A 22,571-nucleotide genomic window follows, 5' to 3' on the forward strand; every position below is an offset into this window, starting at 1 on the left:
AAAAACAAAGGAAAACTAAAATAAAAATGCCAAGATGGATCTGTAAATTTCTCACTGTGCCCAAGCAAACATTGCTTTCCTAATTGACCTGTCGCAGCTATATCAGTGTAGTATTTTTTTACTCTGTATATGCATGAATGTATGATAATCTTTGTATACCATTTTGCAACATATGTAAGAAGTGTAATTGTATGGGCTCAGAATCATATCCTTTTTGATAGTGATTTTTTGTATAGAAAATGTAAAGAGATTCCATTGCTGGGTTGTTGGTGCACTGTTGCCCTTTATGATGTTGATTTCATATAAGTGTGCTCAAAATAATAAAATGTTCATGATTGATATTGACATAAACCACAAAAGACTGGTATGAAGTATTTTTTTCACCATATTTTAACTGTTATAAGTATTAAAAGCACCCCCTGGTGGTTTTGAAGTAACATTGTATGTAAATCATCCTATCATCAAAGTAGGCTGTTATTTACGGGTTATTATGTATTTACAGTGTATTTGACAACAATAATGTGGCTAAATGTAGCTTAGAAACTACTAAAACTAAAATATAGTGTATATATACACATATACATACATATATATATATACACACACACACACACACACACACATATATTTTTGGTGCTTTACAACTTAACTCGGATTTTGCAAAATGTAACTTGCATTTATTTCACAGGAAAATTGCATTTACATTGGTTAAAACTTGAAAAGTACACATAAATAAAAATAAAACAAATTTAAAAATACACCACAGGTAGAGTAACACATTCCAATTTACATTCTGTTACATGAGCTTGGCAAGTCTCACTTTAAGCTCCGTCTCTCCAGGTTTGACAATAATATAAACATGCCTTAATACCCCTCTTCCCACATGTTAAAAGCAATTTACATGATGATTTGTGAATCTCCGTGCAAGGAAACAAATGACCTGTTGTGTCGACAATTCTACAGTTTTACTGATTTGAACCAAAAGCAATCATTCTCCAAATGTTGGCTGGTTATGGACCACAGTGTCCCGTAAAGTAGATAACTTGTCCAAACATTCACTAGCATAAGGCTGGTGTTGTACGATAATTTTCCCACCATTTATATGTCAGTAAATACACCATAAAAAGAGAACTGTTTTACCTTCAATGGTTGTTAAAATGTAATAACTAACAGACAGACTGAGTCAAGTTCATCAAACAAACGAATGTGCAGCCTCTGCTACAATCAGACAAAGCTTTTTCTGAAGAGTCAGTGTAGTTCACACTGAAATGTGTCGCTGCACTGTAAACCAAAGGTGAGAGATAAAGACACTAAAAATGGAGGAGTAAACATTCCAGTGAACAAAAAGTGAAACTGGAATGATGAGCAAATATCAAGTCAGACTGACACATACACAGTAATGAGAGGACCCTGCCCCCCGAAGAAAACACTTAACAGTACAGTTTCTGACCCTGATTACATTAAAATGTAAAGGAGAGAAAGAAAGTGGCTGTGAGGCGAAAGTTTCCCAAAACCCAGCTGAGACCTAAGCTGATCACTAAAATCTTTTCAGACTTTGCTTAATTACCGTAAGACTTCAAGAGTGCAATATTCATCATTTCAACCAAAAACAACTAAAATATCATACATATGTACAAAAGTTGACAATATATTTCAACATTACAATTATTAATCACATTCTTTAGGCAATTCTGAACCCCAAAATATCTCCCAAGGGCCTGATCCTGAAGTTAAGAACTTCTGGGTTAAAAGTTTAAATTGATTAATCTAGATTCAAGTACAACTATAGTGCATGTAAAAAAGTATTTACAACCGTTTAAAACCTAAAATATATACACGAGTAAATTCTGTGTTGGCCCTGCGAGGCCTGAAAGCTTCTTTCAATCAGGCACTTCAGCTCTAAATCCTTGCATTCATCCTATAGGAGGTGTACATTTACATTTTAGGCTTTTAGTGAGTGGATAAGACGTCAGTGTTGTGTTCAAAGAGTCTTGGTCTGTGCACATGGGTGTTAAGAGACAAACCTACGGCTCTTGAAAACTCCAGGGCACCTTCACCATCGTGGCTTTCCGCATCTCGAAACTCTGAGCAGCCCTGCTGTGATAAGCCCCGATAAGAGAAAACATTATGCCTGGCAGATGTTGAGGCTTTCACAGCTGGCGGTGCAGCGCTCGTCTGTCTCTCCACATGGCTCGCACTTCCCTGAGGATCAGCGGAGTGATGAACACAATGCTGCCCCCTGTCTGTAAATGTAAAAAGTCACACATTTGTGGTGTTCAATCCATTCAGAAAGACAAATGAAGAGAATAAAGGAAGAAGTACATCATATAAACATTAAGAAATCAGCTGGTAAATTAATTTTTATTTTACATCGATGCAAAATCCCACAGACATGAATATACTGAGTCAGGACTGTCAAGTAAGATGCTGTAGCTGTGATTGTGATTTCAGGAAATGATCTTACCATGACAACAAAGAAGTAGAAGACATACATCCAGCCCAGCTTGCTCTCAATCAGGGACACCAGGTACTAGAAGATGATGGAAACATAAATTGTTGTTCCTTTTGTACTGTTTTATGTAAAGCACAATGAGTTTACAAGTTGCATTGCATGAAATGTCCTGTATTTTTTTTTTTTTTTTTTTTACCTGTCCTCCAGCAGCTCCTATACTTCCAGTTCCATCCACTATGCCGGTAACTGTAGCCAGAGCCTCCTGACTGCCCCTGAGAGCCTCCTGTCTCCCCAGGTCGGCAGATATGGCCGAGCTGATCATGTTGGATGGGCCGCCGATAAAGAAGCCGGTGGTGGCCAACAGCGCTGCGTTAATCACCTGGTCATTAGGCGAGTCTGAGAGGGATGGAGGAGAAGAAGAGGGAGTCAAAATGCAAAATGACAACTGTGGAAAAGATCGGTATTAAATTTATTATTTTATTTTGACCTTTCATACTTCTACAGATATCATGTGTCATGTGTGTACTCACGGCTGTATCCCACCAGAGCTCCCATTGCTAGCGCCAGACTTATGGCCAACACCGGTGCTCTCTTTCCCATGAAGTCAGAGATCAGACCCTGAAGTGTTCCCCCTGACACGGAAAAAACAAGATTACAAAAGACAAAAAGAGAAAAAAAAAGACAGTTAACACTCAAATTCTAAGGATGTTCAATGTTGTATCAAAGAGATAAGGGAATACAAACAAATATAAAAGATATATTGTCCCGTTTTCCCCCGTACCAATGTCCACTGAAAAACACAGAAATGTCATTTTGTTGACGGGCTAAGCCTGCCACTCACCGATGATTCCTCCGACATCGTACCACACAGACAGGCGGTCGGCCTCGGCCTCCTTCCAGCCGTAGTTGTTGCTCAGGTAGAAAGGAAGCCAGAAGAAGAAGGAGTAGTTGACCAGCTTCAGACAGGCATACGCCAGGGAATACTGCAGTATAAACAGAAAGACATTAATATGTGGCGAAAAAACAATGTATCCATGACCATATATATATATATATATATATATATATATATATATATATATATATATATATATATATATATATATATATATATATATATATATATATATATATATATATATATATATATATATATATATATATATATATATATATATAGTGTAGCTGTATTTGTATCATGTATTGTCTTTAAAGCACATACATGGTCAAAATACATTTGTCTTGACATGCTGGAGCTGCAGACTTACAGGCAGCACTCCAGGCAGACAGAAAGCCTGAAAGAAGCTGACAGCTTGAGGGGACTCGGCCGGAGGTTCGTCCGGCTGCTGGACTGACTGGTATCGTCTGGCGTACGCCTCCGCTTCCACCTCATCATCCTCATCGCTCATCAGAGGTCTGTGGCTGTCTGTGTCCGTCTCCACAGGGCTGAGTCCAGTCTCTGACTCCAAACTCAGACCTGGCACGCACATAAACATAAAAGCTGAAGCCTGAATTCAATCGAGAGTTTAGGTAATACAAACACTGAAATGTTTCTATTTCAGGCGCAGTTTCCACAGTTGAAAGTAGCAATATGACCCATGTGAGTACACACACATATATCAAAACATTTAATCTCTTAAAAGTTATATGGAATATTTCCATATTCCTTGCAGTGCTTACCGACTTCTTTTGGAGACGTGAGCAGGCCGAAGAACACCACCACCCCACCAGCAAACTGCACCACTGAGGTCACCAGGAAGGCATACTGCATACACCGTAAAGCAATATGTTAGTATTAAGATGCTGAGAATGCCATGGTAACAAGGCATCAATCAGGTGTGTGTGTGTGTGCTTCACCTCGTATCCATACTTGAGCACGCTGGATGCCAAGAAGGCGCCCAGGATGTTACCGACAGAGGCACACGCGCTCCACAGGCCAAACACAAAGCCACGCCTGGAAAATGAGGAAAAAATACTTTCCAACTACTTCATGTAACATTTAACCGGTGTAATAATTTCCTAAAAATCTCTCTTTTTCAAAACTACTTCAAACACTTTGAAAAGTACAACAAAACATGCTATAATTTACTAAATGCAACCTAACAGATGGCTCACTGACTCGCTATTTTTATATTCAACAAGTTATGTTTACAAGTTCTGCTGCGGAGGAAAACTGAGTCTAAATGGCGTCTATGTTGGGGCAGCAGCACCGGTGAATGGGTGTCATTGTGCGAGTGTGAGCGTGTGTGTTTCCTGTGTTTCCGTGTGTGGGCGTGTATCATAGAGCTCGACCTGGAAGACACAGGCTTGACTAAGTATTTCTAAGCTGGATGGATGCTGCAGTTGTGACTAAACATATCCACCGGTAAAATTTAGAGGTAATGTTGGATAAAAACAGGTTTTGCAAACACTCACCCCGTCTTGCCGAACCAGTTGCCCATGACGGCCACCACGCAGGGCCAGACGGCAGACTGCAGCAGGCCGTTCAGCACCCACAGGCTGCAGTACAGATAGATGTTGTAGATGTGGAGCCATTCAGTCAAAGTGCCAAACACAAACTCCTGCAAACACATGAACAGCTTTTATATTAATGCCAGCGATCACTTCGTCCTAATAGATACCATTTATTTTTCACTTCCCAAATATCTAGTTTTGGAATTTGACTTCTTTCAAAAGCATCATCAAGGAGAATAATGTACTGCATGTGTGAAACAAGAAGTGCAACCAAGGGGTTTCATTTATAACCGCTGCGTATGCACAAAACAGGGCTTGAAAGATGCATACACCACAGAAAAGCTAAGGTTTACAAACATACTTGTTCTGAGAAAAGATGAGACCAAATGGGCACACTATCAATGATTAGATGTGTACTGTTGAGTCAACTTCTGGTCTGTGTACTCACCACTGCAGCGGAGCCACACAGGCCGAAGCAGAGCACGTAGCGCAGGTTCAGTCTGTCCCCGATCACGCCGCTGAAATACAGACCCTGTGTGGACAAGACCGAAGAGTTACAACCCGGACGGGCTGCCAATCCATCACAGTTTACATGATTTATATTCAGAGTTTTTCCACCTGCAGAAGAAATTTGAACTCAACAGGTATCAGGTTCTCTCCGCTCCTACTTGGCACACTGTGAAACCGGTTCTGTTAGTTTTTGTAGCCGACAGCTCTGATGTCAGAAGCTCATCAAACACAGAAAATCATGTTCCCTACTCACCACGGCGTATGAGAAGAGGAAGATGGAGTCCAGAGCTCCCAGGAACAGAGTGGCCTGCTTTTCATCTGCAAACAGATGATTGTCCTCCCATGTCTGGAACAGCCAGAGACAAGACAATTTATTACGTTTATCTATGACAGGGGTTTAAATGTCATAAAAGTTTCCCAAGAGCCCGATACGAGAAAAGTATTGTTGCTGTCCATTTTACATTGAATTGTACTATATACTATAGCTGCCTACAATGTACAGTAGTAGTTATAATACACCTGACAACACCATAAAGTCTTAGTGACAGGTGCTTAGGATCAAAAGAATCCTGCACCCTGTCCATCACTTGACCTCACTTTATCAAACACGTTTCAGTCCTCAAAATGAAATAATCTGCATTTGAAAAATATAAAAAAAAACGTTTATTTTGTTTGTATTTTTTCTGAAGAAACACTATGATTGATCTATGATTGATCTAATCCAGACTGCATTGAACTGTTCTGTATTTTATACTACTGTGTTCTCAGTACCTGACCAGGGGAGAAAGCAGCCGCACTGTCATTCTGGGCAGATGGCGTCCACTGGGCTGAGATGCTCACTTTCACATTGCTGAATGTCTTCCTGGACGCATGCAGCAACACATAGCTGGAAGTGACAGAAGGAACTTAACTCAGCAAGTAAAAGCAATTTGAGGGCGAGACCTATTTAAAAACTATCCGTGTTGAATGGCCCGGGTCAAAGTTCATACTTCAGCTTGAGGGGATGCTCTTTATTCTTTAGCCGAAGGTTAAATTTCACAGAAGTAGCGGTTCACTTCTGCTGAAAGAAATGACAGGAAACACCGGACATCTTTATCTGAGAAACGGGAAATGGAGCAAAATCCAATACAGCTCCAACTTTTCTGCTGAACCGCAGTATTCATTCTGCCCTACCGACTGCTGCGGACGGCACTTCGCTTTGCTCCTGATAGGAGTGTCGTGACATTGGCGCACAAGTACTGTAATTAAAGATTAACTACGCTGACCGAGGGGGCCCTAAACAAAGAAAGGTTTGAAACTCACCAGCTGACTCATATGACTCATGCACTGTTTAATATCGCTGCAGCATCTCAGTTTTAAAATCACCTGATTTTTTTGTTTGTTTGAGCTCTGAAGCGAGCACGGCCTCATGCAGACAATTTTTAAAAACAAGATAATCTTCACAAATCCACATTTTACAAACTGTCTATATTCTTTACTGTTACCACTTATCTTTTAAGTGTTTCCCTACTTCTCAAGACTTTTCCAATCCGTGTAGCAACCCTGTCGATTGGAAATCAACATACATAGCCCATTGATGTCTGACCTGGGTTAACCTTGCCCCCAAGACCTTTGACCTAAATGAACAACTTACATCCATTCACATTCAGTGTTTTTACAGTAGCTACACTGATATTTTCTTTTCGTTCTGCATCCTCTAGTATGCAAGTCCGCTATTTTCTTGTGGTTCATATGAAGCTCAGCAGGCTAGTTAAGCTTTTTTTGGCTCAAATCTGTGACAAAAGAGTTGGAAATCTCATTTTCCCCCTTTTTTCCTGTGACTCTTTCCAGTTAATATACAATAAAGCAAATAGATCATTAAAATTAATCTAAAAGACAAAAACAAAATGCTAAATGTTTAAAATGCTCCAACAGGTTTGAGGGAAACCTGTAAGGCAGCAGGGCAGAGTGGGTGTAGATTACCTAAAGAAGGTGAGGCAGAAGGCAACCAGATGATGATGGGTGTACTGTGACAGGCAGCCACAGCACGAGGGAGGCATCACAGGGGTGGCCGGAGGGAGGAAGAGGAGGTGGACGAGGAAGGAGGTGGCGTTGGTGGAGGTCGTTGGGGGGAAACAGCGACAGGAGAGGGATGGGGTTCAGCTAAAGGCTCCAAGCTACGCCAGATGGGACACGCACATCACTAGAGCAACGCAAAATGAGGTGACATGTAATGACCACAAAGATAAAAACCCACATTAGACACTCTAAGTACCACAAACTGTGTTTCAAGCAATATCCCAAAGTTTAAGGATGGATGTTTCTTTCAGACTTTACCCAAGACTGTGGTCACCAGTTGATTATTTCTATAATTTTACCTGAATGTTCCTCAAACTGGTCCTGGATAATTCCTGCAATATGACAGGCAGTCTCTTGTTGACAGCATCCATCCCCTTAGGGGTAAAAGACAACTATGAAGAGGTGAATCTGTTCTGTGTTTTGCCATGTTCAGGTATCAATGAGCCCAGTGTATATGGAGCGCCTCTAGAACCATTACACCTCTCCCACCAGCCTGTTCAGCTGGGACTATGTTGTTTACACAAGACTCTACCAACTAAGATCTAGGGATGCACTAATCCAGCCTTTTCTGTCCTTTTACTTCAACTCAGGCGTCTACTGATACTTAGTACCGATCCATAGACCTGCAACGATTAATCATGGGGAAGTTAATCATCAACTATTTTGTTATTTATTTATTTATTTGATGGTTCCAGATACTCAAATGTGAAGATTTACTAGTTTTTCCTTGTCATACGTGACAGCTAATTGAATATCATAACATTTTTGACAGTAATCAGACAAAACAAGCAAAGGGAAGACATTAAGGTGACGTCTGAGAAAGTGTGAATGCCATTTTTTCACACTTCATAGACTAAACGATTAATCGATAAGGGAAATAATTGTTAGTTATAGTCATCTCATTCCAATACCAGTGTTTTTTCCCCCAAATTTAAAATCCGTATAACTCATTGGAATATTTTTATGTAAGAGAACACAAGGCCAGGGATTGTTGTTGGCAACCCGCTGTGACTGAATCAAGTAACTGACTGTGGAAAATTTTCATTTTGTAATGGCACTGACAAAGAAACTGTATTTAATGTGGATCAGTCTCATCAGAGCCTAAACCCGTTCTGCTTAATAATTTATCATTGCCGGTCCGGTGTCTAATCGGTCTCAGAAAACGTTTGGGAAACATTTTGTTGAGTAGTCTTGTCTGACTGGTTCACTGTTCCTACTTTCAAACCCTGTGCAGAAACTCTACTGTACTGGAGATATTCAAATGTCCCCTCTTGGCATTTACACTCTGTAATCTGCGGTCAAATGCAAGTTTCTGTTCTGCACCAGTCTGCTTCTGTTGCAACACAGAACTTCACAATAAAATCTGAATTAATTCTGGTTAGTTCAGATGTTTAGAGTTACAAATCATAGATAATAATGATACATATTGTTGAAAAGAGTATGTCAGATTCTTTGGATTCCAGCTGCAATGATTAGTCGATTAATCCATCAGTTGCCAAATATTAAAGTAATCGTTGACTATTTTGATAATCGATTAATCGTTTTGACTCAAAGAAAAAAAGTCCAAATTCTCTAATTCCAGCTTCTCAAATGTGAATATTTTCTAGTTTCTTTAGTCTTCCATGACAGTAAACTGAATATCTTTGGGTTGTGGACTGCTGTGGACCAAACAAGACATTTGGAGACGTCCCCTTGGGCTCTGGGAAACACTGATTGACATTTTTCATCATATTCTGACATTTTATAGACCAAACAACTGATCCATTAATCGCGGAAGTAATCAACAGATTAAGCAATAGCTGCAGCCCTACTTTGACTGAATTACTGTGACACTGTTGTGAGAGGGCTTGGCACGAGTAGATACTATTAAAGAAAGTCATTGGCCTCATTTTCATTCCCTTGACCAATCATTTGATAAGCAGCTGATATTTCACATGACTGTTGGAGGTGTAGAGCCAAGTCTTGGGCACCTGCCAGGCAACATTTATTGTATTGTGTACACTGCCTGCTCACTCTTGACTCTAGGTATAAATCAAACAAGAATAAAAATAAGCTTAGAACATATTGATACATACTTAACCATGCTGTGTGCATTATCTAGTCAGCAGTATGAAAGCATCAAGAATGTAATTAATAACACAACCCACCGAAACAGGACTTTAGTTATTGCAAGTATACTTTTTCTCGCACTTTGCATTTCAGAATTTCTGCCAGCATAAGTTGGCTGGAGGCAAATTTCAGTCCCTGCACATACAGTATCTGGCAGGTGGGACACTTATAATTAACTGTAGGCTGTCTGCAGCATGCTGCATTGTAAGGGGAAATGTAAGCAGGACGTCCTGTTCAAAGGACGCCATCAATTTTCTGTAGATTACAGAACAGGCGAGCTACACTGTGTGCCTCTGTTAAATCACTATTTTGCGACCTGTGTGTTTTAAAAAAAGGATTTTCTTTGTTCGTAAATATGAGCACCAGATGCTTTCTGCTTTTCTCCACAACCAATACCCGCACACATTTTTCAGTCAGCTGAACTCATTTTCGCCAGCATTTTGTTGTTCTTTGAGAGAGTATTTTCCACTTTTATACCTACAAAGCCATTTCTGACCATCTTTGCCTCTCTGAGTGACAAGGCACGTAACGTCACATGGTGGAAGAGCCTTTAGCTACACAGTAACAGCGAAAATTGAGTCTAAGAACAAACAGCTAACAGTTACAGCTTCACATTATTCTTAAATAAAACATAACAGAAAACAGCGCTCTTACCTTTCTGCTCAGGTAGTCGTTAGCTTGCTTGTTCTCGGTGTAGCGACCATTTGTGTTTACTGTGGATTCTGGTGTCACGTACGGACGTCACTGGCCGCATAACACAGCGGCGCACTGCTGCCACCAGCAGGACAGGAGTGGAATTACAGGCCAAACACAGCACAGCTGGGGCTGACAGCAGGAGCCACCAAGGAGACAGCTGCTCAGCCTTCACCTGTCACTGTGCCACTTGTGGGGTTAAAGCCCAACTATCATTGGCTGCAGGCAGATTTCTGCATACATTAAAAAGTGCACCCGCCAAAAAATACTTTCATTAAACACTGACACGGCAACAGGGATTGAGCATTGAACTTGGCCAGCACTTCAATTCTGGTAAGCCCTTAACAATGATTAAATTAGTTTGTTTAGTATAAATGTGTTTAAACTGTATGTACACATTGTAAATGATGTGGTAAACTATTCCAAATTCCCATTGTGATTAAAGGTACTGCTATTACAAGGTATCATATAACATCAGCTTAGTTTCCGATATGTTGTAGATTTTATATACAATGATTCACAGGTTTATTTGTCACATTCAGAAGTAATATGTGTAGTGAAATGGGATGAGGCATGCTCCAAAGCTAAAGACTAAAAACATAAGGTCTAGAAAATGGAAATGTAAAGGATAAAGATTCAAGATAAAAAAAGATTTATGTAAAGAAGTACACTGTACATATGTTAAAAAAGTGCCATGGACCCTCTATGAGCTGTGTCCTTAATAAAGTCTGAATATAACTGAAACAAAAATTATGACAGGTTAAATAAAATACTTTCTGTTTCATTTTTCAAACAGTGAATGTGAAATTTAATGGTATTATTTTGTCAACTCTTGGTGACTTTATCTGCATCATGTCACTGAAAGAAAAACTCTTTTTATTGTCACTTATTAGTTGACATGTCTGTTTTTCATCTATACTCATTAGGACTTAATTATTTTATTTCTGTAAGGAAGTGAAATACGCCATGGGGTAATGGGGGTGGGATATTTTGTTACAGCTCCATGAGCAACTGTAGTACTGAAGCAGTTGTTACGGGAATTCCAACGAGCTCCAGATTCGGAGGGAAATAATGTAATGCCATGACGTCTGTCTCATGTATCACTAATTCCCCCTGGAGCTTGTATACAAGAGTATGGCATGTAAGTAGTTTTTATTTCATTTTGGGTCAGTCATCCTTGTTCACACAACGTATCAGTGGCAAGAGAGACAGCCAACAGATAGAGACAGATGTAAAGAGGGAGAGAGAGAGTAAGAGAGAGTGTGTGAGAGAGAGAGAGGAAGTCATGTTAAGGGTGTGTGAGGAGAGAGAGTGAATGAAAGTTGGAGATTGGAGAACAGGCAGTGAGAGGACAGTCCAGTAGATTGTGGCTGGAGCTCTTATGTCACTATTCTCACCCAATTAAACATCGGCTGGATCACTTTTTCGGCTCAAATCAAGTTGGAAAAACTACTGCAGACTCTTTAACTTGGACATAACAGCACCAATGGATACTATAATAGCAGCATCTGTGGCAATATGCTCCCATTTTACTAATGAACATATGGAAACTGTACAACAGAAGGAGGTAAGGAACAGATTTATTTATGTAGATTTAATAATACACTGTTTTCATTTGGCTGTATTGTCCCACTCATTTAATCAGCTCGTCTCTTCCTGTACAATTACTGCAGAATCTTATTTTTTCATTATGAACTTTGGTGAAGGAACAGCTTTATAATTGTGAAATAAGAAAACTAAGATGCTAATATGGTATTTAACTTAAAAATTATAGATAACACCTTGTTTGGGAAGTTACCCAGGCGTATGTATTTTCTACTCACAACCTTTTTAACAATGGAAACTACAACCTCTTATGCACTTTTTTTTATTAACTGTGCAGCTTTTGACGGCTTGCTGTCCATTATTGTATACAGTAACTGTGTATCTGGATGTTTCCCGGCTAATCAGCCAGCTTACTGCTTAAAGATCCGTATGTACTGTAGTGCCTTTGCTCATGCACACTATCATTAGGACTACACATCAACTAAACAAACAATGACAACAGCTCCAGAGCTGGGAAATGCTCCATCTTAGAGGCCACTGAACTTTGAAACATTGGCTTTAGAGATGTGAAAGTATGAGAATCATGAAGCGTTCTGGTCGCTGTGAGGGTCAAAGGCAGGCCTCCTGTGAAGGAGGAAGCATCAGAACAAGGACCATACAACAATATACAAAAGGGAAGAGAAGGCAGAGAAGAGTGATTCAATCATAAAAGGGCTCCCAAATGACTGCTGAAATGTTGGTTTGTGTGATGAACTGCTTGAGGGAGTTGCTCTGAGTTTCTGGCTGTCATGTTTTTCTTTGAGTCTGCCCAGCTGGCCCCTGAATACTGTACATTACCAGCTGAGAGGGAATGGTCACGCAACTTAAAATGTCAGTCATACCAAGGACCTTAACCTCATATTGTGAAAAAAAAGAAGTCTACAGATTTCACAATATTTATTAAATTGACTTTATTTTTCAGTTTAGATTCAAGACACCAAGAAAACTATAAATTCATCTAATAAATGATCAGATTTCCCTAAAATGATTCCTAATTCAATAGTAAAGAGGTATTCAGTTTCACTCGATAATAACTGTCAACTGAAACCAAGCGCCTGACAGGGTGTCAGTAAAAACTAAACCGAAACTTCATTCAGCAGAAATGAAGACATTGGCTGAAGCTTTTTTCTTGTTTCTGTGTCTCAGGTGTACAGTGATCATGGCGGACGCTAAGAGAATGACAACCGGGCCGGACTGCATCTATTCCACCATCAACAGGTCTGTATCAGAACTGGTTTGTTGGTGAACATTTTTTCCCTTTAGGAAATGGACATTTTCCTCACTAATTTCTTTAGAAAAATAAAATCCACAGTTACGGTTGCCCTTTGCTCATCGCTCATCCATTAAGGAAAAGTCAGAAAAGGTCTTTCAACTTAGGGCTTCCCATTTCCGCTGGTTTATTTATTAAAACATAACAGTTTGATGAAATGGGCGCCGGTCCAAGTATGTGTTTATTTAGTGAGGCTGATGAGAAGAAGATGCTCGGTCATAGGCTTGTCCTCTGGCATTTACTCTCAGGCTGCATTTTCCCACTGTCGCCAGAAAAAGATTGAGTGTCCCCTAACTGGTAGTCACAATGACCGTACTGGGAGTTCAGGAGGCTGCCATAGCCTTTTTTTAAGTATATCATTGACATTTTATGATGTTTTATTCAATTTTATTTGTAAAAAATATATTTCCTCATGTGTTTAGGTTAAAGAAAGGCTGTCTTGGTGAGAAAAGTGGTTTCCATATTGCTTCAGTGGAAAACAAAGGGGCTGAGCGCAAACAAGAGGGGACACCAAAACTCCCCTTCACCCCATTAGACAACCTGACTAACCAGTGGGAGGAATCACCCATGATGGCTCACAGAAGGCCGACCTTTGACCCTCACAGCAATGAGAATGCTCCCTTGGTGGGCAACAAGCTCCCCAGATCCAATGGAGGCAATATCAAGGACAAGATCTCCCTGTGGGAGGGAAAGGAGCCTGCTCATTCACCTGTTACCTCAGGTTCCTCGGGCCAGTGCATAAAAAGGACAGAGTCCCTGACAAAAAGCAACAATAAAACTACTGTTGAGCAACGTGTAGAAAGTTGCAGGAAAGTAGCCCACAAGGAAAAGCAAGATCTTGAGAAAGAGAATGTGGGAAAACTTGGAGATTCAAGGCCTTGCTCACCAGTTGAAACTGGGAAACAGCAAAGAGGGACACTCAAGACTAACAAGCCAAGTGAGAATAAAAGAGGAGAGGATTGTGGCAGAATAGCCCATAAAGAAAAGCAAGATCATGAGAAGGAGAATGTAGAAAAGCTTGGCGACTCAAGACCTTGTTCGCCCACGGCGACGGAGAAGCAGCAGGTGGGGACGTTGAGGAGAAGCAATGACAAGAAAACATCCGAACAACCCAGTCAGGAGAAGAGAGCCGTGTTCACTCTTTTTAAAAAGCTGGAGGCTTTGGGAGAGAACCATGGGAAAACCCCTCCAGAGCTCGGAAACTATTTCACCCCACCAAGCAAGGACAAACAGGTGGAGGTGAAGAAGAAAGAATCTGAATCTACTGGTCAAAGTAGCTCAGGGAAATCCTCTGCGACCAGAGAAGGGAAGCAGCTACAGGAGAATGTGTACACAGAGCCGGGGACGCCCCCCATCAACCCAGTCCCCAAACCCCAACGCACCTTCCAGCACCCAGCTACCATCCACACGGGGAAGAGTCAGAGGCAGAGGAACCTCCCGCCACTGCCCTCAATCTCCACACGAGCTTCCTCAAAACCTCCTTTAGGTGTCTACGGGAGACCGCGGGGTGAGAGAGTCCGAGACAACATCAACAGGTATAAAGAAAGAGAGAGAGAAAATGAATGAGGTATCCAACTCTCAAATAAATTAATTCATACTTTAGGTGTAATTTGTACTTTTCTGTTCACCTTGACAGGAAATCCTTTGAGTTTGAAGACATTCCAGGGTCAAATAGCCCACTCTTCTCTCGATCGCTGTCTCAGGAGCATCACTATGAAGACATCCTGGGTCAGAAACCTTTATGCTTCCTTTATTCTCTGTGCTAGTCCAAAGGAAGAAATGTGCATAAAACAAATCAGGTTTAAATAGAGAGGAAGTTGTTTTTAAGGAACAGCATGACAAATGGGAAATACACTTGTTTGCTTTCTTGCCAAGAGTTACATTTTGTGTAATTAGTGTGTTACATCATTAATTAAATGTAAACCAATATAATTTTTAATGTATAAAAGTAGGAAAATTGCTAATGAACATATGTTGAACGTTGCCATTTTTGGTTACCCTGCAGACTCGTCCAAGGAGAACCCATATGAGGACATCGAGGTGGAGAGTCAGTGCTCCCAGCAGTCTTTGCCTTCCTCTCCTGGCGCTGATACTACCAAGGTTCCTGCAGTACAAACAAAATTTACAGAGACAAAACTTCTGATTTAGATAATTATGAAAAATTATGAATTTTCTGCCTACAGGTCTCGAGACCCGGCTTCTTCAGGCAGAATTCAGGTAGGAGCTTCAAGCTGCTGGACCTGCGGAGAACCAACCAGCAGATCCACCGCACCGGCAGCGGTGCTGGTGTTTCATCTCCACCCCAGCTCAGCCCTCCCACCACCCCAACTGGGCCTGAACACACACCATGGCTCACTGGGGATCCCTACAGCCGCACCTGCCGTAGGATACCGACGGTGTGTGTATGTTTGTGTTAGAGCAGTACATGTATAAGCAAAAGTGTTTTCTGATGCACCATCCCAAAACCTTGAACTGATCTTTCATCCTTCACCCCCTGATGCTTACCATACTCGTTTTTTTACTGCCAAGACATCATTAGATAGATCTTTAATCACATTTAAAGATTAAGTTCTGCTTTAATTTGAATCCAGTTTGGCTGCCTGGTTCTATTATAGCTGCCAAAACATTATTAATAGGAGTTTTGTTCTTATCCCTGGTGAAAGACATTATGCTGTAGCATTTCTGTCCACTAAGTCACATTCCTGCTTTTTCTTCCAACAGGTTGTTCTGAGGATCAACAGCGTCTTTGAAGCTCGGATCGGGAAGAAACATCTAAGGCGGATCTATCATTATGCTGAGACAAGCTCAGGGAGAGGTGATGATGTTGAAATGTTGGTCTCCTAGAAGCAAAACTGTATTCTGCTGTTTTTCATAATATCTAAAATGCAAGTGTGGATTTTTGACTTCTTTTTGCAGTGACAGATGAAAACAGTGACTCTGAGAGTGAGGTGGAAGAAAGAGCAAAAGGTAATTACCGCAGAGCACCTCAGGTTTTTGCTTCTTCTGACATTTTCAATTTATAACCACACTTCCTTTCCTGTCTTCCAGCTCATCGTCAGCGGTTGGTGTCAGTCCAGTCCATACTGAGCCAGCCGAGCCAGACTCAGTACAATGGTACCAACACCAGAAGTAGGTCCCTGGAACAGCGTCAGCTGTTTGAATATTTCCTGGTGGTGTCGCTGCAGAAGTCGAAGGCTGGCGGTCACTATCTGCCGGAGGTCACACAGCAGTTCCCCCCTAAGGTCAGGAGTAGAGGAGTTGCTGGAATCATTACTAGATTTTTTGTGGTGATCTTGATCTTAAATTTGTGACCAAATGCCTCAAAAACAGGAAATTTGGGACAAATTGATGAATTCTAAGAAACTAAAAAAGCAAGTTTTATTAGCAAATTTAATCTAATTCAAAACAGTAATCTGATATTTGTTCATGTGAACACATACTGACATGCAAACTTCTGCCTCTTGATTAAAGTAAAATGTATGAAATATTACAAAGTTAAAGGGGAATGCATGAAAGTAGCTACTAAAGTTTGGTCCACTTGTGTCACTTGTTTTGTTGTGCTGCAGCTGGAGCGGAGCTTCAAGTTCATGAGGGAGACAGAGGATCAGCTGAGGATCATTCCTCAATTCTGTTTCCCTGATGCTAAAGACTGGGAGCCCGTGGAGAAATACCCAAGGTGAGGTCACATCACATCACAGGGGTCCACTGTGTGACATGTATTACAGGGAACTTTAACAACTGAAAATGATTTTGAGCACTCTCCCCAGAGCTATTTGTCTCCCATAGCAACTCAATATAACTGTGACTGAAAATTCAACCCTTATTAACACTAGAAAAGTTGCTGTATAGCCTACAGTAAACATGGCTGCAACATGACGTATGAATGCATCATGGAAGTCCATGTACTGTAAGCTGCATATAAAAAGAATAAATGTCAATATACAGTAATCATTCATGTGTATTTTCATATGTACATTCAAAATATGCTAATCACCGGTTTATTTGTGTATTTGTTGTGACTCATATCCTCCCAGTGAGATGTTCTCCTTTGTTTTGACTGGAGAGGACGGGAGCAGGAGGTTCGGATACTGCCGGCGTTTACTGGTAAATAGAAATGACTATAATAAATAAGTGCGCAGCTACTGGACAGGAAGTGGCTAAATACCACAATGACGGCTGAGTAAATAAGCGTGCCAAAATAGTCGGCGTGCCTGTGGGAAAACAGTCCATCTCAGAGTCTGGGGAGGAAGTGTGTGAGAATGGGAAAGTGTGTATATGTGTTTGTGTGTGTGTGCATTATGAGTGTATATGAATATGACCAGAAATACACTGATAAGTAATGATTTATATTTCCTCTATCTTTTCTATGAGTTTAGGAAAATTCTGCTATCTTTAGACCTATAAAACACTTTTAAAACCACCTGTTACATTATATTTCTCAAGCTACTAAAAAGTTAACCTTCGTCTTTTTTTTTCTCAGCCCAGTGGAAAAGGCAAACGTCTGCCAGAAGTCTATTGTATTGTCAGTCACCTCGGCTGCTTCAACCTGTTCTCCAAGGTAAACCACTCTCACCAGTCCTCACTGATAATTTGATTGACGTTAAAGTAATTCAGCAACTGTATTTATTATTTTAAGTTCTTTGTGTCTGTGTGTATGTGTATACTGTAGGTGTTGGATGAGGTGGAGAGGCGGAGGGCTCTGTCTCCTGCTCTGGTGCAGCCATTCATGAGAGCCATCATGGAGGCCCAGTTTCCAGCTCCGGGCAGAACCATCACCGTCAAAACCTTCCTCCCCGGCTCAGGCACTGAGGTGAGTGACACTGGAGCACCAAGATGAGGCAAATGTTACTGTAGGCACCAAAAATATTATGGTTGTTGAGAAGAAGAACATAAAGTAAGCTTAAAGGATGTGGCTGGCGATTTGTTATATTTTATTTCTTGTCAACAAATCTCATGTGCAGAGCCAAACCAACAATGAACTGATCTACTTACAAGTATTAGGTGTGTATCCAAAGCCTGATATATCTATTCCTCTGTGCCATAAACCTCCATTGTTGTCCAAAAACTATGTCAACGTCAATGAGTCACACTGCTGGGTGATGTGTTCCTTCACCACAAATAAACACATTGGTTCATTCACATGCGCAGTGACGTTTACCATACATGGAACTACTCTCCATAGACTGAAAATGTTATTCGTCTTTGGAGCCATTTCTAAACAAACTGACGTGACGGTAATCTTTGTGGTGAAGGAACATGTCACCCAGTGCAGCGGTGTGGCTAAATGACATGTTTTTAATACATTAACGAGGTCTATGGCGCAGAAGGAATAACATATATCAGGCTTTGGATACACACACAATACTAAAAAAAGATTGATTCATCAATGGTTTGGCTGTGCACATGAGATTTGTTGACAATAAGAAAAATATAGAAAATCACTAGCCTTAACCTTTAAAGACAGGAAATGGCCTGCTTTGACCAAAGTTCAATTCCATTAGAACTTGCTTGTTCAGACTTAATTGCCTTAATATGTTCAGCTGGAGCATGACACTATTTTTTCTTTAACCTTTTTAAATTCATCTTTATACTGTATCCTTCAACTGTAATTTTCAGGCCCTCAGCTTTTTCAAGAGTATTAAGCAAAAAGTTAAAAAAAGGGAAAAAAGTTTGTTTTTTCAAATCTAATTAAGATAATTAGCACTTTAAAACAGTTTTCAGTGTGTATTACTGGTAAGTTATTGCAAACTTTCTGGTTTCCAATAAAGGTAATTATGGAACAAAGTATATTAAATGTCTATTTAAAACCAATAAACTACATGAATGTTCGTTCTTGTGCTTGGAATAACATTATTTTGCCAAAGCTTCAGGGTAATGCTGTTCTTTACCTCTGTTGATGTTTTATACCTTTTGTTCATCCCTTTCCCAGGTGATGGAGCTCTGTCGTCCCTCTGACTCCCGCCTGGAGCATGTGGACTTTGAGTGCCTGTTCTCCTGTCTGAGTCTGCGGCTGCTTCTCAGGGTGTTTGGCTCTCTGCTGCTGGAGCGAAGGGTTATCTTCACTGCTGACAAACTCAGGTAAAGCCAATTACCCCTCACACTTACAATAAACAATGAAATCTGCACCTTCTCTATGTGACAGCTCTTTTGATTGCTCTTAAAACACGAGATTGTCTTAAATATCTTTCCTCAACTGTTTATGTAATTATGGAATCTGTAGATATTGGGTGAAAACATCAGGGATGTTTTCATTATTAAAGAAATGTGGGTGGTCCAGGTCCAAATAAATTTAAGGCAGCCCCAATTTTATTCAGGGAACATCCAGAAAGATATTTTGAGTGCAGCCTGTTGAATTGTTGTGCTGGGGCCGTGTTTGTTTGTTCTGCAAGAAAATGCCAGTGGGAGTCAGAAACAGCGGTCAGAGAGAGTAGTAGACGACTGGAATGCAAAGTCCAGTGACGTGAATGAAAGAAGTATGCAGCTTTGCTTTTCTCTCTGGGAAATGCTCTTACTTAAGGGAGTAGTCTCTGTGTTTAGCCTGTATTTTAAACCATAGCACCCTCACGTGGCGAGAACGAGGGAGCCATTCCATTAATGTGTTTTTGTCTTCTTTTTTCTCCTCTTTGCTTATCTTTCTCTCTTTTCAAACTCCGTCTTTTCACATGTCTCTCCCTCTTTTTTTCATTTTTGTCTCCTCCTCTGGCCTCATCTCTCAAGAAAAAAGTGAAAAATCATTGTTAAGCAGCTTCAACCTTGGTGTAATTTCATAGCTTTTGATTGCGTCTCTCCTTGCAGTACTCTGTCCCAGTGCTGCCATGCAGTAGTGGCGCTACTTTACCCGTTTGTATGGCAGCACACCTACATCCCTGTATTACCCTCAGAGATGCTCGACATTGTCTGCACCCCGACCCCGTTCATCGTTGGCCTGCTTTCCAGCTCGCTGCCCCAGCTCACTGAGCTGCCCTTGGAGGAGGTCAGTAAGAGGAGCTGCACATTAACACATAGCAATGATGGATTGTAACTGGAATTTAGTAAATTGGTTCACCAAGATCAATACCATAAAGTTGTACATTATGAATTTTCAATGTTCTTGGACAGGTTCTGGTTGTGGATCTTGGAAGTAGTCGATTTCTTAGACAGGTAGGCCATTCATAAAAGTGTATTTATTTATTTTTTTCACAGTTGTGCATGATCTACAAGATCTGTGTGGATGTGGAGAGAATTTTTTAAGCTGTTTCCGACCCACATATGAATTTTCTGTCCTGTCACTTTTAGTTGGATGATGAGGACTCCATCTTACCCTCTAAGCTTCAATCAGCCCTAGAGAACGTTCTGGAGAGGAGAAGAGAGCTCGCTAATGAAAGAGGAGGAGATACACCCAGTGGTGAGTCATAACGAGGACTTTAATATACTATGAGAGTTTCTGGTTGTAGCTCTTTTAACTCTACATAACTTTGAGCAAAGGCAACTGACAAATTTGACTTCTCCTCTCATTAGACTCTGGCCATCTCAGCACTGTTGTGTCTGAGGCCTTCGTCCGTTTCTTCGTGGAGCTAGTTGGCCACTATCCGCTCTTCATTATCAGCGAACGGGAGGATGGCTACTCTTCCTCGTCCTCATCCCCTGTCCCCTGCTCCTTCCAGCATGAGGGTTTTCGCAAAGCAATCCCGTCTAAGACTGTGCGTCGCTTCCTGGAGGTCTTCATGGAGACCCAGATGTTTGGCTGGTTCATCCAGGAGAGAGAGCTCCACAAGCAGGCCCTGCGAGGTAAAAGAGGGGTAGTGGAAAGCAGAGGTTCGGCTACAGGGATATAATCATGAATCATGGTTCATGAATCTTTTTCTCTCCTCAGGGCTGTTTGAAGTGAGGGTGCAGGAGTATCTAGACTCCATCCATGAGAATGAACACCGGCGGGTTAACAGGTTTCTCAAAGGCTTAGGTAAGGATATTTCTCAGTTATTCTAAGCCATAAATTCTTAATTATAATGAAGCAAGCTCTCTACTCACTGTCATCCTCTTTCTTTTCTACAGGAAGCAAAATGAAATTTCTGTCAAAGAAATAATGCCTCAAGAATTGCATAAAAGGAGACAAATAGAAGCACTGAAATAAGCAAAGACTGATTACCAAATTAACATTTGAAGCATTTTTTACTCACCAGTGAGTGAAACTGAGGGTTTTACTTAGGACATGGGGTGGCTGCAATGAATCATAAGTTCAGAGGAAGATGCTGCTGTATTTCACATGAAGACATTTGGGACATTCCCTCTAGGTCACTGAGTGGTTTGATGAGTATGACAATGATGTGAATCATACACTATGGCCTTCACTGTCACCAGATCTCAAAAGGTGTAATAAAGTTTTTCTGTAAATCTGTAATTTCACTTGAAAGTTCATGGTCACAGTATTTTCTGAATCCACTAGGGGGCAGTAGTATATTTTCTCTGATGGGATGATCTTGGCACTGACAATCACTGACCAAAAATGACATATAATGCATCATAACAGTGACAGCATCACAATTGTTTAACAAGTAAATAAATATTCTCTGTTTCCTGTTTTGAAGCTGTGAGTTATTGTCTTCATCTTGTCATGTTTTTTTTTTCTTCATCAAAACAAATGCCCACATTTCATACAATCATTGCTTTACATGTTTAAGTCATTATTGTAAAGTTTGCAAATCATCATCCTACAGTTTGCAGATTATGAATGACGTGATTACTTTATGGTAAACACATGATGTATCCAATAACACTTTGCACATTTTACAATATGATTTTTGTTACACACTGGAAACTCCTAAGAGGCAAATCAAAGCCAAGGGAATCGTGTTCACTCAGCATTTGTGTGCCAGTTTTACACAGTGAGTAATCCGCATACCACCCATTTGCTAACCATTCACTGCTGTGTTTGTGTGTTCTTAGTTATTTGCCCTTTTTACTACAAAGAACCTCGGTTCAAAGTTGGTGGCAGCTTTACTATTTTAGTCTCTGAGTCATGGAAACAAAGCAGATCTTTAGCCCACAAAGAGGAGAGCACATCTTTGTCAGCATGAAAAGATAACACAGGTGCAGAGCAGAGCATAGTAGTGTATTGTCTGAGGAATAGTGAGCTCAGTTTGTGTCTGCTGAGCAAGCTTGTGGGCCCCAGGGCATCCCACTGTACCGAACCTGTCACCCTGTTAGTGGCAAGTTCACACACACCTGCTGACACAGATGTTGATGCATATACAAGGAGGCACAGCATACAAAACACAAACACATTGCACATGCAGAAAACAGTGATTCCCAACCAGGGATACTGCTAGCCCAAGGGGAGCTTGCAATTGTTGGTATGTGGACAGATTGAGGAGTAGCTAAACTAATTTTTAAAAAATTATTTGATTAAAAAATTAAATATATAGCGCATATCCACATACCAAGTCAGCAGTAACACCTGAACAC

The 22,571-nt window shown here is 40.7% G+C and overlaps 2 protein-coding genes across 4 annotated transcripts; one reads left to right on the top strand and one right to left on the bottom strand.

Moving 5' to 3' along the window:
- Positions 1 to 650: 650 nt before the first annotated feature.
- Positions 651 to 10,333, bottom strand: slc37a3 (solute carrier family 37 member 3). Of its 2 annotated transcripts, XM_044343353.1 has the most exons (15): positions 10,238 to 10,321; positions 7,774 to 7,848; positions 7,379 to 7,598; positions 6,188 to 6,302; positions 5,670 to 5,762; positions 5,355 to 5,438; positions 4,868 to 5,013; positions 4,310 to 4,406; positions 4,133 to 4,217; positions 3,721 to 3,929; positions 3,294 to 3,435; positions 2,983 to 3,084; positions 2,649 to 2,848; positions 2,465 to 2,530; positions 651 to 2,243 (listed from the first exon to the last, which is right to left on the bottom strand). In XM_044343353.1, the coding sequence occupies exons 3-15, from the start codon at positions 7,453 to 7,455 to the stop codon at positions 2,151 to 2,153; spliced, it is 1,509 nt and encodes a 502-aa protein (XP_044199288.1). In that variant the 5' UTR covers positions 7,456 to 7,598; positions 7,774 to 7,848; positions 10,238 to 10,321; the 3' UTR covers positions 651 to 2,150. The 2 variants fall into 2 exon arrangements, with proteins under 2 accessions (XP_044199288.1, XP_044199287.1); XM_044343352.1 differs by lacking the exon at positions 7,774 to 7,848 and having other exon boundaries at positions 10,238 to 10,333.
- A 172-nt stretch (positions 10,334 to 10,505) lies between these two features.
- Positions 10,506 to 21,673, top strand: LOC122975122 (DENN domain-containing protein 2A-like). Of its 2 annotated transcripts, none has more exons than XM_044343351.1 (20): positions 10,506 to 10,609; positions 13,007 to 13,078; positions 13,553 to 14,665; positions 14,767 to 14,858; positions 15,136 to 15,230; positions 15,314 to 15,526; positions 15,852 to 15,945; positions 16,047 to 16,097; positions 16,179 to 16,372; positions 16,697 to 16,806; positions 17,165 to 17,234; positions 17,611 to 17,688; positions 17,800 to 17,940; positions 19,060 to 19,208; positions 19,926 to 20,103; positions 20,229 to 20,270; positions 20,406 to 20,514; positions 20,628 to 20,897; positions 20,983 to 21,069; positions 21,162 to 21,673. In XM_044343351.1, exons 2-20 carry the CDS (start codon positions 13,020 to 13,022, stop codon positions 21,191 to 21,193), a joined length of 3,177 nt encoding a protein of 1,058 aa, XP_044199286.1. In that variant the 5' UTR covers positions 10,506 to 10,609; positions 13,007 to 13,019; the 3' UTR covers positions 21,194 to 21,673. The 2 variants fall into 2 exon arrangements, with proteins under 2 accessions (XP_044199286.1, XP_044199285.1); XM_044343350.1 differs by lacking the exon at positions 10,506 to 10,609 and adding an exon at positions 11,601 to 11,843.
- Positions 21,674 to 22,571: the final 898 nt, after the last annotated feature.

Source organism: Thunnus albacares, chromosome 23 (genome assembly GCF_914725855.1).
Source record: "Thunnus albacares chromosome 23, fThuAlb1.1, whole genome shotgun sequence".
Classification (NCBI taxonomy): Eukaryota; Metazoa; Chordata; class Actinopteri; order Scombriformes; family Scombridae; genus Thunnus; species Thunnus albacares.

Bases quoted from the DNA above. Each gene is read 5' to 3' on its own strand.
- slc37a3 (XM_044343352.1), bottom strand. From the start codon at position 7,455: ATGCCTCCCTCGTGCTGTGGCTGCCTGTCACAGTACACCCATCATCAT. The intron at 6,303-7,378 runs GTAATCTACACC...TGTCACTTCCAG, and splicing joins TTCTGCCTCACCTTCTTTAG to CTATGTGTTGCTGCATGCGT. The intron at 3,085-3,293 runs GTGAGTGGCAGG...TTTCCGTGTCAG, and splicing joins CGATGTCGGAGGAATCATCG to GGGGAACACTTCAGGGTCTG.
- LOC122975122 (XM_044343350.1), top strand. From the start codon at position 11,812: ATGAACATATGGAAACTGTACAACAGAAGGAG. The intron at 16,373-16,696 runs GTCAGGAGTAGA...GTTGTGCTGCAG, and splicing joins CACAGCAGTTCCCCCCTAAG to CTGGAGCGGAGCTTCAAGTT. The intron at 20,104-20,228 runs GTCAGTAAGAGG...GTTCTTGGACAG, and splicing joins CTGAGCTGCCCTTGGAGGAG to GTTCTGGTTGTGGATCTTGG.